Source organism: Octodon degus, unplaced genomic scaffold (genome assembly GCF_000260255.1).
Source record: "Octodon degus isolate 3935 unplaced genomic scaffold, OctDeg1.0 scaffold00026, whole genome shotgun sequence".
Taxonomy (NCBI): Eukaryota; Metazoa; Chordata; class Mammalia; order Rodentia; family Octodontidae; genus Octodon; species Octodon degus.
The window spans coordinates 9526819-9539907 of record NW_004524602.1 but is presented as its reverse complement, the minus strand read 5'-3'; the positions used below and the strand labels follow the sequence as shown (position 1 = coordinate 9539907).

General features: G+C 56.1%; 1 protein-coding gene across 1 annotated transcript in view; it reads left to right on the top strand.

Moving 5' to 3' along the window:
* LOC111816064 (mothers against decapentaplegic homolog 6-like) overlaps positions 1 to 10985 on the top strand; it is a 49772-nt gene extending 38787 nt beyond the window's left edge. Inside the window, exon 2 of the mRNA XM_023712503.1 lies at positions 10038 to 10985. Coding sequence (XP_023568271.1) covers positions 10046 to 10606 — 561 coding nt within the window. The 5' untranslated portion in view covers positions 10038 to 10045 and the 3' untranslated portion in view covers positions 10607 to 10985. The remainder of the gene's footprint in view (positions 1 to 10037) is intronic.
* The last annotated feature ends 2104 nt before the right edge of the window (positions 10986 to 13089 follow it).

Below are 13089 nucleotides of genomic sequence, written 5' to 3'. Positions count from 1 at the left end.
AAGGAAGAGTGGCAGCTCCCTGCAGGGAGAGAAGTTTAACTTTGCCTATGGCTGAAAGGAAATTCCTAAGGGCCGTGATTTATGGGCGGGGTTACTCAGGAGCACCTCCACTGCACCCTGGAGGGCCGTTACTGCCCTGGGGAGGGAGGAGGTGGCCTGCAGCCAGCCTGAAGGAGTAGGTGTGTCATACCTCCAGGGACACCAGTGGCTGCTGTACTGGCCACCTGCTAGAGTAGGTAGCGGCTGGAAGTGGGGGGTGTGGAGTGAGAATTCTGGTTTGTTGGGCTGTCTTGGGCAGGGGACTTAAATTCTCAGGCCTCTCTGTGGATGTATACCTGCCTCCTAGGGTTTTTCTGTGGGCCGTCCGTGCTTTTTAGTAGAGACTGGGTTCTAGGGGGTGACACTGCTAGGACAAAGGGCACCACAGTCAGCCTGCTGGGCCTGTCTGTGCGCACCAGTGCCTGCTGCCTGGTGGGGTACAGGTGGCAACCCCCACCTATCATTGGGACCCCTGTGGCTGCAGATAGCTGTGGCCTGTAAGGCACTGGCGCATCCTGTCCCTCGGTGGTGTCCTACCCACTCTCCTTGTCCTTCCAAGAGGAAACCAAGGCTTATGAACTGGATCCTAGAGGAGGTGGCGTCCTTTTTGCTAAACAGTCAGGCTTGAGAGTCAGGTGGATGGATGCCCAGGCATGCGGCTGTCTTGTGAGTGCTCCTTGGGCCCGAGTCACACCGGAGGCCCTGGGTGTCCAGACAGACTGAAGAAGAGGGGTGGGCACCCAGGCGACTGTCAGCTCAGTGCAAGGCTGTGGCTATGGGTGGCAGCTGGAACCACCTCATCATCGACTGTGGTGACCCATGGGGTGGTCACCTCAGCTGCCTGAGACTTAAGCTCCTGAACCTAGAAGCCTTTGTAATTGGGCTTGGAGGATGCAGATGCCCTGGACAGGCGGGCACAGCATCCCAGTATTGCCGTCAGTGGGAAAGCGCAGACCGCTGGCGTGGGCCAGCAGGGTGGTGGGAAGCCAGTCTGGTCTCCTGCTGACTTAGAAACCTGGCTTGCACTTGGGGGTCTCTGCAGGGTACCTGGTGAGATGGGCGGCCTGCTAACCTCCTTCCTAGGCAGCTCGGGGGCTGGGTGTGCGTAGTGCCGAGCAGCTCCAAGTCACCTGCGTGGTAACCTGACCACAGGCCTGCGGGTCATTCACAGCATCACTGAGGGAGTGTTCGGGCTCATGTTACTGCTTCTCTATGGCAAATACTAGTACTGAATTGAGGGTTGATGATCTCTCCAGTCAATATTAGCTTTCTGCGTACCATAAAGCGCTCCTGTTTGTGCCAGAGATCTAAGACGGATTCGAGCGACCTTTGCTCTAAGAAGACCCGGCACGTACTCACCTGCTTTCCTGTAGGATTTCATGCAAGAAGTATTGTAAGATTAAATGTCTGCCTCTGTCCCACATTAATCTGGGGGTGATTATATCAGTTTGTATCTTCAGTCAATGTAGGTGTATTTGACCGGCAAAGGTCATACATAATATGTGGTCAGTAAATAACAGCAGGCTGGTGTTACATGAGACTTGTTTTGCTTTTTGTTTTGTTGTTATTGTTTGCTTTTGTTTTTTTTTTTTTGAGAGATAGGGTCTTGCTGTATAGTCCAGGCTGGCCTCAAACTTGCAATAATCCTCCTCCCTCAGCCTCCTGAGTGCGGGGATGACAGGTGTGCACCACCACGCCTGGCTTTTTTTTTTTTTTTTTTTTTTTTTTTTTGAGCAAATAGGAAAACCAGGATCACCACCCCATTCTCTGGCTCTCTTGTCTAAAACCATGGCTTCTGTTCTCTTTACCCTTGAGACAAAGCCAGAGAAACGCAGGCCGCCCCTCCAGACAAGGTGGCCACGGGCTTTAGGCGATTGCTGTTTGCGTTGTTAGTTTATGTGTGCAATGAACTCACACTGACAGTCACAAGCCGAGAATCAGCAAGTGGGGGCAGTGCTTCTCCCCCTGCCTCACTGTCCAGGTGTCCGAGCACTAGGAGTGTGCCCTGCAAGATGGGGACAGTGTCCAACGCACTGTACCTTCCCCCTGTGTGTGGGAAGGGGAAGGGGCCCAGCAGAGACCAGATGATTTCCGGAGCATTCCTCCAGCCCCCGTGTGTCAAATCCTACCCAGCACCCCAATGCAGAGGGCACCCTGGTTAGGGCTCTGTCTGGGTCCTTGGGAGAGAAGCAGACATAGGGCTGGCATCCAGGACAGTGTCACAGAGGAGCTGTGGCTCAGACCGTGCTGCTGACCAGAGGCTGTCTACAGGAGAGTGACATTCTCCTGTGCTTGGGTCCAGATGTCCCAGGAAGCTTCTGCCAGGTATATAAGGGGCAGGACCAAAACACAGTCAGCAACTTTACCGAGGTGTTGCTGAGCTCCTCCAAGACCCTCCCTACTTTGAGCTAGGTAAGCCCTAGAGGACCCTGCACCTCGGGTGGGTTGTTTTGTCTTTTTGAGACAGGGTCTTGCTATACAGTTCAGGTTGGCCGTGAGCTCACTTTGTAGCCCAGGCTGGTCTCAGATTTGCAACAATCCTTCTGCCTCAGCCTCTTGAGTGCTGGGATGACAGGCGTGCACCACCATGCCTGGTGGGCGGGAGTGTTTTGCACTGGGTCCCCCAGCAGTGGAGCCAGGCCTGGGCTCAGAATGTGATTGTCTGCCCAATTGCCCCACTCCACTTCTGTTACCCAGGGATCCAGGGACCCAGGGGCCCAGCGCATGGAGCTGGGGGTGCCAAGCACACCTATGGGGCTCATACACATGGAGGTGAGAGCCAGGGAAGGGGCCTGGGGTGCCAGGCAGCAGGGTCTCACGCTGAGATGTCTCCACCTGCCCGAGGGATGAGGCAGGTAGAGGGAGGGCCCCACTGAGGTACTTTGCTTTTATGGTTTTATACTGGGTCCAGGTTGAAGTCGGAGGCAGGAAGTTTGCCAATAAAACTCAAATTGCATTTGGGAAATAAAAGCAGAGAAGGTGCCCCTCGCTCTTTAGCTCTGGGAACCTCAGGGTGGGGCCTCGAAGCACAGCCACCTGCCCTGTGGCTGCTGCACGTCCAGGCCAGCCCCATCTGAACCCCCCAAGGTCCGGTTTTGTTCTCTGCAGTCTCAGACTCACCAGATCCAGTGTCAGGATCAGGCCATGACCTTGGCTGCTGCAAGCCCGAGATGGAACCCAGATCTGACCTGAGGACCCGCCAGGGCCCCAGAGGACTGGGGGCAGAGCGCCCATCCCTCCTCGCCTTTGCAGCCTCTGTTGGGGCCCAAGGTCCCAGCCTCATGTCTCCACAGCCCCCTCAGAAACAATAAAGCTTTCCTGCTGCAGTGGGCTTGCACAAGAAAACAAACATCCTTACCTGACTTTGTGATAAGACAAAGGGGGCCTTAGGATGGGAGTAAAGTTCAGAGGGTTTTGCTGCAGAAACCGGGTGGATTCTAAGCTGCTTATCTCCTGTGTCTCTCCTTGCCCAGGGACTTGTCCCCTGTCACTGTGCTTGGTGTTCTGTGTGTGTGTGTGTGTGTGTGTGTGTGTGTGTGTGTCCGTCCCCGGTGTTGAACTCACTATGTAGCCCCAGCTGGACTCGTACTCACAGATCCTCTTACCTCAGCCTCCCGCTTGCTGGGATTGTAGAGGTGCCCCACCACCACACCCAGATTTCTTTGGGGTTTAGTTGTTGAACTGCTTCCTGTGTTTCTGGAGGGAGCGGTCTCACAGGTGGGAGGAAGTGGCTCCGATGCCAGCCTCTGTGTGGCTCTTGGGAGTCCAAGTGGCTTGTGCTGTTGTTGAGCTCGTGCATATGGGGACCTGGGCCCCGGGAGGCCCAGCAGTCCTGCGGCACAGGTTGTGTCTTCCAGAAGGCTGGGCCAGGTGCTGGGGGCGGGGGTCCCCTGGTGGCCTCTGGGACACAGAGCTGGCATCAGGCCCCACAGAACAGACTTTGGGTCAGGGCTGCAGGACAAGTTCATCTTTTGAGGGTTTACATGAGATAAAATCCTGGAAACCTTACCCAGCTCTTCCGGGTCTCCACTCTGTGCCGTCAGCAGTGTGGGGCCTCTCAGGGAGCCGAGGCAGGAAGAGAGGCCTGTTCCACAGTGCATCTCAGGCTGTCCCTGAGAAAGGCCCTGCCAGCCTAGACAGGCAGCTCAGAGGAGAACAGGGGCAGACAAGCAGCACAAGGAGCCGGCAGACGGAGGGTGGCACAGAACCCCCTTGCCACACATCTGCCGGAGATGGAGGTGACTCTGCCTCCCAGGTGTGTGACGCTCATAAGGGCCAGTGGATGTGGCGGCGAGAGCACCCCATCGCCCCCACCTGTTCCCACAACCAGGGCTCACTTTGCATGTTGGGGATAGAATATTAGAGTGCAAGGATGAAGCTAAACATGAAAGCCCGTACGTATGCATGTTCACGGGTCGCAGAAGGGCCCCACAGGAAATCTGGTAAAATCGGCCTACCTAGCAGATAGGTCATGGGATTCAAAAGCCCTGCTGCCCCTTTAGGAAGATGGGCAGTGCATTGTGGGGCTGGGGTGCCAATCCTGCCACACCTAAGGATGCCCCACTTTTTTCTTTGGCTGTGCCAGAGTCTTGAACATGCTAGGCATGCACTATGCCACTGAGGCTCCCGCCCAGCCTCAGACCCCCCTTTCCTACCTGTCGTGGCTCAGCCCTGAGTGATGACCCATGGTGGGTGCAGCTGGACAATCAAGGTGCAGTTTGGTCCTCAGGGACTTTGCAGCCCTTGGGTTGTGGCCATGGGGGTAAAGCAGAGGTCCCCTCTCTCAGCCTAGAAGGACAGGCGCTCAAGTCCTAGCTTTGCAGCTCCCTGGCTGACAACAGAGGGCATCGTAGGGTGGGAGGACCTGGTGCTTTTTCATTCTCTGCCTGGCTTTTGCTAAACGTTCATTAAGTGGTGGCTGGTTCATTATTTTATTATTACTATTTCTCCTCCATTCTGAACTCTACCGGCACACCTTATCTCTGCCAGGGTTGTTACCTGTGTGAACAACCTCATGCTCTACCAGAGTGAGTGCATAGAGTACGTAGTCCATGCAACTGAAGTAAATAAATGAAAAAACATGCATGACTGCATGGTGGTCACGTTAGGAATAATCATAGCTGTCCACTTATGGAGTGATTATTTTAGCTGGGCATTACTCAGTACACTTGAAATCCGGTGCCCCAATAAAGTAATTACTGATTGCACCCTTATTTTATATATATATATTTTTCAGTACTGCAGATTAAACCCAGGGCCTTTGCACCGAACTATATCCCCAGACTCCTCCCCTGTTTAAAATTTTGAAAGTTTTGCTGATTTGCTAAGCTGCCCAGTCTGGGCTTGAACTTGCGAGTCTCCTACCTCAGCTGTGCACCTCTTACTGCTGGCTTGCACCCCCATTTTACAGTCTAGGAAACGGAAGCCCAGCAGGGCGAGGTCACTTGCCCAGTGCTGTGTCACGGTGAGTGATGGAGCCGTGATTTGCAAACCGGCAAGCTGCACTCCACCCGGCCCACACGAGAAGACAGGCGCGATTTCCTGTGAGGCCTGGGCAGGTCCCATACCTCTCTAGGTCTCGGTTCCCGTATCCCCTCGGCAGTCACGGGCCCTGGCCCCAGACCTGCAGCCAACAGACCCCAGAAGAGGGCTGGGCGAGGCCAGCCGCTGTGGTGACCAGACCGCCAGGGATGCAGTGAGCGATTAGGAACTTCCTCTTGGAAGCCCTGCTTCCTCCGGGAGCCAGAGGTGCTGGGGGCGGGGAGCCGGTGGGTGGGAGCGGGAGGAGGAGCCGAAGTCAGCGGGCCAGCTTGTGGCCGAGTTCAGCTCAGCAGAGCTGCTGACCATCCGTGCAGCCCCGCGCACACCCTCCCCCGCAAGCTCGAGCGATAGGAAAGGGGCCTCTAATTGAGTGTCCTGCAAGACCTGAAGCCTTGGACAGAGGAGGGTTAAGTGGAAACTACTTTTTTCTCTACGTTTGATAACAAAAACTACTTATCTAATGGGCAAACAGGACTTTAAAAGGGGTGTTAGGTTAACCAGACACAGGGCCAGGTAATTAGTCCCAGGCCTGGGAGCCACAGATGAAAAGCTGCTGGTTGGATGGGAACTTGAAGCCACAGGCATGACCGGACAGAAGAAAGGACTTTTCCAGGAGGGTTGGAGGCCCTGTGCCGCGCTATGCACGGGAAGGAGCAAGCCCCAGCCAACCCCTCTGGCTCTGCCAGCCGACTTGCTGGGCCACGTGGAGCAAGTCACTTAACCTCTCTGGTCTTTTGAGCACCCAAGCCTTGCTTCTTGGTGCTCTCTAGGAGTTGGGCTGGCTGGGGACCCTTGTTTCAGTCTCACCGATGTGGGGTCCTTTCGGGGGATGGTTGAGCCCAGGGTCCCTTGGTGGAGGTCAAAGAACAGCGCAGGAAACAAACACCGCAGCAGCCACAGCCCATGGGCACAGGGACCAGGGACACTCCTGCCCTTTGTTTTCACAGAAAACTGCTGATTCCAAGAAAACAACGGCTTTGCCCAGGACTTCACCTCTCCCTGGTGGGGACTGCAGGCGCCCCCACGGTGCCAGCGACCCCTGTAGATTCACACAGCAGGCTCTGGGCTCCCTGGCTGGGTGGGCGAGGGCAGCGCCCGGCGGGCTATGCCTGGGCAGCCTGTTGTCGCTGCCACTGCTCCTCCAGCCTGAGCCGTGTTCGCTGCCCTCTGGTGGCAGGAATGCGGGCGTCACTGGGAGGGCCACTGCCGCGGGCGCTGTTGAGGCCCAACAGGATAGAGTCTGCAAGCTGACCCACACGTGCCTCAGGGCCACTTTGTCCTTTTTAACTTTTTCAAAGCTATCCTGCCTACAATGCAAGGCTCAGCTCCGAGTTTGGAACCTGACTGATTTTTGAGATAGGATCTGACTGTGTAACCCAGTCTGGCCTTGAACTCCCAGGGATCCTCTCGCCTCAGTCTCCTGAGCTCCCATGGTTGCAGTCAAGATACCAAGGCATTGCCCTTACCCCAGGAATTCCCTTGTGCCCCTTTCCAGGCCTTTCACCCACAGGCCTGCTCGCAACTGATTTTTCCCCCCTTTTTTTCCATGCTGCTTGTGACAAGCCCTTGAACACACAGAGCGCATCAGGACGGACTGCTTTGCCTGCCTGAGAATTGCATTTCAGTGGCAACAGCATGTCCTGTGGGTGTGGCTCCTTTTGCTCAGCAGGCTGTGCCTAAGATTCATCTGTGATGTCACCCGTTTTGGTCATTTGTTCTTGTCTCTGCTGAGTGGTGTCCGTGTGTCAATGGGCCTAGTTTTTATTTATGCTTTCTGTTACTGGGCTCCAACTCAGGGGTGCTCCACTGCTGAGCAAAACTCTAGGTATTTTCTGTTTCTTGTTTTTGAGACCAGTCTAAATTGCCCAGTTTGGACTGGAAGTTGAGGTCCTCCTGCCTCAGCATCTAGGGTAGCTGAGGTTACAGATGCATGCCACCACTCCTGGGTCCATCCTCCTGTCCAGTGACATCTGCGCTGCTTTGCAGACAGGTGTCATGACTAGAGCTGCTGGGAACATTCGTCAAAACACAGACACTTAGAACTGAAATTTAAAGTACTGGCTTCATCGTGCAGACGGGAAGACTAAGGCCAGAGAAAGTGGTGACCTGCCGGGTCAGGGCCAAAGGACAGGACTGGGAAGCAGGCTGGGCTGAGCAGGGGGCAGCACTCGGTCAGCTTTGATGTTACGCAGTCTCATCTGACTTCTGTGGGTTTACTTGGGATTGAAGAGCTGCTTCCTAATTAGGCTGACGATGGTGGGAGGTGGTGGGACTGCAGACTGGACTCCAAGAAGGGAAAGACCCTATTGCACACAGCTGTCCCTTTGCCCTTGGAGTGGTGACCAGGGCTGTGGGTGCAGAGCTGGTGGGGGACCTCGGGCTGGGAGCACGGCCTCCCATGTGGCAGTTTGTGGGAACATACCATGTGACATCCCAGGACCCACGTGGGTGCAGGTGTGGGGACAGAGTCATTTGTCCCTTCTTTAGCTCCTCCCATGAACACCTATGTCTCTACAGTGCCAGACGAGGGACTTGGAGGTGACCACAGTGACCCTGAGGCTCCCTGGCCCTCCAAGGGGAGAAGGAAGAGGGCAGGGACCCATGAACAATTGATTTGCTCCCGAAGTTTCCAGAAAGTCCCCAGAGAGCTCGGGTGAGCGAGGCACTTGGTGACACAGCTGTCCCTTTCACTAATAGGGAACAGAGGCTTGGGCGCAGCCAGCAGTCCATTCGGGCTGCACCTATGGTCAGGGTTGGCCTCCCTCTGTTTCCTCTGAGACATCAGGCTCATCTGAGAGCCTCAAGTTCTAGTCTCCACTCTGTCAGCCTCTGCAACGTGCCCCCAGGCAAGGCACCCTGCAGCTCCTGAGGAGCCAGCTTCCAGACCCAGGGTCCTGGCACTCCACTGGTAGTTTTCTGTGGCTCAGGATGAAAGAAATGAAAGCAAGGTGGAAAGTAAGCAGCGACAGTGCCTGGTCACCCCAGTCCCTGACAGAGACGCTGTGCTGGGTGGTGGATGTAGAAGGGCAGGGTCCCATGGAGGAGAAGGTGTCAAGATGATGTCACAGGCTCTTTGAGGGTCTTGCAGAGACCTGCACCTGTGCCCGCAGGCCTGAGGCCACCCGGCCCACTGCTGGGCAGGGTTGCCTGAGTGGGGACCACAGGGACCACTTTGGGCGAGTTTTATTTCCTCTCTGTGCCTCCCCAGGAGAGCACAGAACAGCTGGGGTCGCTGCCATCAACATGAACCCCTGCTGGGCAGAGGGAGGCCTGAGGGGCTTTCCTGGGATGCAGCCTGTTGCCTGGAACTCGGGAGACTTGGCCAGGGGGCTCAGGCCAATGAGGTTACCAGGCTGTGTCCTCAGAGGGTTTGCAGGGGCTGGTATACACCTGTGTCCCAGCACTCAGGAGGCTGAGTCAGGAGGATCACCAAGAGCTCCAGGCCAGGCTGCACTACATAGTGAGCTCGAGGCCAGCCAGGATAACATAGGTTCAGGAAAAAAAAAGTCTCCATCCTTACAAGAGGTCCTGGGCCAGGCTGGGCTTGGGTCTCATGGAAAGGGAGAGTCAGGGTGTTTGCACTGGTGGGGCCCTCGGAAGCCCTGATGGGGGTGGCCTACCCTGTACCCTTCTCCTGGGACCCCTGCACACTCTGACCTTCATGGCTTCTACTGGCTGACAACCCTCGCAAAGCCCAAGGAGACTTGGACATAGTGACCCCTCTCCCAGGGGACTACAAAAAGAGCCCACAGATGGGGACAGCCAGCTCCTCCCTGACTCACAGACCAGGGTAGTAGCCCTGGTGACAGATAGGGACACTGAGGTCAGTCAGTGGAGGGGCTTTCCTAGTGCACAGCTGTGGAGAGGGGCATAGTCTGGGCCTGTTTCCTCTCCTGTGAAATGGGCAAAGAAGGTTCCTGGCTCAGGGATGCCTGTCACCATCTTGGCCCTGGTGGGCTCTGGGCAGGGCTTGCGGGCCTGTCACACTGACTTGGGCACACCGAGGGGATTCTTGGGAGTTGTGGTCAGGCAGGTGTGGCACTGCTGTGTGCCTCAGGAGTCCAGGCTACAGAGTGTGGTGGGTCCTGCTAACCACTGTGTGGGATAGGCCTGGTGCTCGCAGCCTGGTCATGTCTTATGGGCTTGTGCTGTCTCCATACCCCCAGCTAAGGGGTGCCAGGGTGGTTGGGGACAGGGGCCATTGGCCAGAACCAAGAAGAGCCTCATAGGCAGAGGGATGGGGTGACAGCAGGTGCAGGTGCCTGGTGGCCACAGGCTCCCCGGGGTGTGTGCGAACATGACACTCCCACAGGCAGCAGCTGGGTGTGGGTGGCAGCTGCCCCTGACTTTGCATGTGTGAAGGAGGCCAGGTTGCCCAGTAGGTGCCCCTGAGCCTTCCCGAGCCCCGACCTGCAGCGAGCCCTGCCCGGTAACCGGTGCCCTGTGCTTGCCCACAGACGCCAGCATGTCTCCGGACGCCACCAAGCCGAGCCACTGGTGCAGCGTGGCGTACTGGGAGCACCGGACGCGCGTGGGCCGCCTCTACGCGGTGTCGGAGCAGGCCGTGAGCATCTTCTACGACCTACCTCAGGGCAGCGGCTTCTGCCTGGGCCAGCTCCACCTGGAGCCGCGCAGCGAGTCTGTGCGCCGCACACGCAGCAAGATCGGCTTCGGCATCGTGCTCAGCAGGGAGCCCGACGGCGTGTGGGCCTACAACCGCGGCGAGCACCCCATCTTCGTCAACTCCCCCACGCTGGACGCACCCGCGGGCAGCTGCGGTGGCGGTGGCGGTGGCGGCCGCGCCCTGGTCGTGCGCAAAGTGCCGCCGGGCTACTCCATCAAGGCCTTCGACTTCGGGCGCTCGGACCTGCTGCAGCATGCGGCTGAGCCCGACGCCGCCGACGGCCCCTACGACCCCAACAGCGTGCGCATCAGCTTCGCCAAGGGCTGGGGCCCCAGCTACTCGCGGCAGTTCATCACCTCCTGCCCCTGCTGGCTTGAGATCCTGCTCAACCACCCCAGATAGCGCCTGGCTCCCTGGCCCGGGCGCACCCCCAGATAGCATCTACCTAGATTTAATATAAAGTTTTATATATTATATGGAAATATATATTATACTTGTAATTATGGAGTCATTTTTACAATGTAATTATTTATGTATGGTGCAATGTGTGTATATGGATGACGCAAGAGAGACGCACTTTGGCTTATAATTCTTTCAATACAGATATATTTTCTTTCTTTTTCTCTTCCCTCCTCTTTTTTGTTTTGTTTTGTTTTTCAGAAAATGATACAACAGAACTAGGTGGAAAAGCCTGGGTTTGGTATATGGTTTTTGAACTATTAATGCCCAGACAAAAAAGCTAATAACAGTCACTCGTTGATAATAAAATATTCGCATTATAGTTTGTTTTTTTTTTTTAACTGTCTTCTTTGTATAAAGAGGGACATTCAGTGTGCCTATGGGTTTTACAACCCATGAGACACCCTGAAACGTGACTTGTGTGGTTCCTAAATAGAATAGAGGGAGTTTGCAGGCGTGGTGGTGCAAGGCTGTAAACCCAGCTCTGTGAGCCTGAGGAAGGGCTCGAGAGATGCGCCTGCCTCGGCCTCCTGAGTAGCTGGCGGCCTCCTGAGTAGCGAGCGTTATAGGGACGCCCTGCAGGCGGGCACTTCCGCTGTGTTCTAGTGATTGACACTAAGGCCAGCCTATGGCAGCGTGCGGAGATGGCACAGGCGTGAATGGCAGGGGCCAGAGGCAGGGCCATCACAGCCCCCCAGAAGTACGGCGCCGGGCGTTGTTCCCAAAGTCACAGACCACCCTGCTCTGCTCCAGGAGCCTTGGTGGGGACTCGGGGTGCCTACAGGGGCCACCCTAGGGTGCTCTGCGAGACGGCCCTGCCAGATGCCTCCCTACAGAAGCTCGCCCTTGATGTGGGTCAGGGCAGGCAGAGGTGACAGAGCGCAGGAAGCAGGGAGCATCTTTCAGACATGTAAGCTCCGGAGAGAAGCCACGGGGGTGAAGGGCCCAGTGCCTCAGCTCACAGGGTGACCTGTAATGTGCCATCGTGGCACATCAGTAGGACAGGAATGAGGTGGCTTCTGCCTCAGAAGCAGGGACTGTGCAGGTGGCCCAGGGCTGGGGACACCCACACCATCCCTCAGAATAGAGCTGATTTCCAGAGGGTATGGGCAAGGTGGGTCCTTCTGGCCTTTGCACTGAGCTGCAGCCCCAGCCCTTTTTAAAAATTGTTTTAAGGGCTGGAGAGATGGCTCAGTGGTCTAAAGCACCTACTTGAAACAAGCTTGGCAAAGCACAGGGACCGCGGTTGGATCCCCCAGCACCACATGCCAGTCAGCCCCACCCCCTGGTGGGCTGAGCTGGCCACACACACAATAAATAAATGTAATAAATAAAAAACAAAAAAAAATAAAATAAAATAAATAAAAATTGTTTTAAAATCATGCAACATGGTGTTGCAAAGTCTCCAAGTTGCCCAGGCTGGGTGGGAACTTGAGATCCTCCTGTCTCAGCCTCCCAGAGTCCTCAGTGTGCACGGCCACACCTGGCTGTGCTTTCCAGGCCTGGTGAGGCATCCAAGAGAGAGGGCCAGGCTGTGGGCAGTGCCCTTAGGGGGTGCTATGAGTCACCCCCAATGCCTCAGAATGGATATAAGGACCATAGTCCTTGTCACTCTGGCAGTGGTACCAGGTGGCCTCCAGAAGCAGGGACCTACTGTCCATGCATGGTCCCTCCCTCAGGGTTCTTCAAGTCCAGTCCCAGTCCTGGGTCCCAGGAGCCAGCTGAGTTTCAAAGTCACCAGGGGGCAGGAGCTACCGCCCCAAGCAGTGCTGCGTGGTTGCTCTGCGGTTTCCTGGGCCTGCTGGTGACTCAGATTTTGTGGAGACACTTTCTAAATAAGGCCCTGTCCCTGGGGACCTGAGCTCAGGCGCCGCAGTGCCCCAGGGGAATCCTTTGGGGATCTGGAGGAGGTTAATGTCTCTATTGCCTCTCCAGTCACCCCCTTCTCCACACTTTGCCTGCCTGCTCTCTGCGGGTGTCTGTGGGGCCGGGTGGGGCAGACAGACTGGGAGAGAAGGATCCTGGGAGATTTTGTGTTCCTGTCCATGAACCAACTTGAGGCCCAGAGAGGGAGTGTGAGTGGCCTGAGGCCACGGAGCCTCAGGTGGCCAGGGTAGGTCGCTGGGCACTTCCTGAGCTCGGAGCCCACACAGTGCAGGGAGCCCCGCTGACCTGTTCTAGTCTGCACCCTGTCACTTCGCAGCTGTACGACCTTGGGTAAATTACTTGTGGTCCCTGTACCTTCTCCGTAAGAGAGAATGAGGAGCTGAGTTATGCACCTGCTGGCGATGTGGCCCCCGAGTTCCTGCCGGCTGGCTTGGAGTTGCTGAGTATTAAATGAGGCCTTAACTTCAGATCCAGAAACTTTCTGGTGTCTGTGCACTCAGCCTGCCTTGTGAACCCATTTCCTTAGCTGGTAAGTAGAG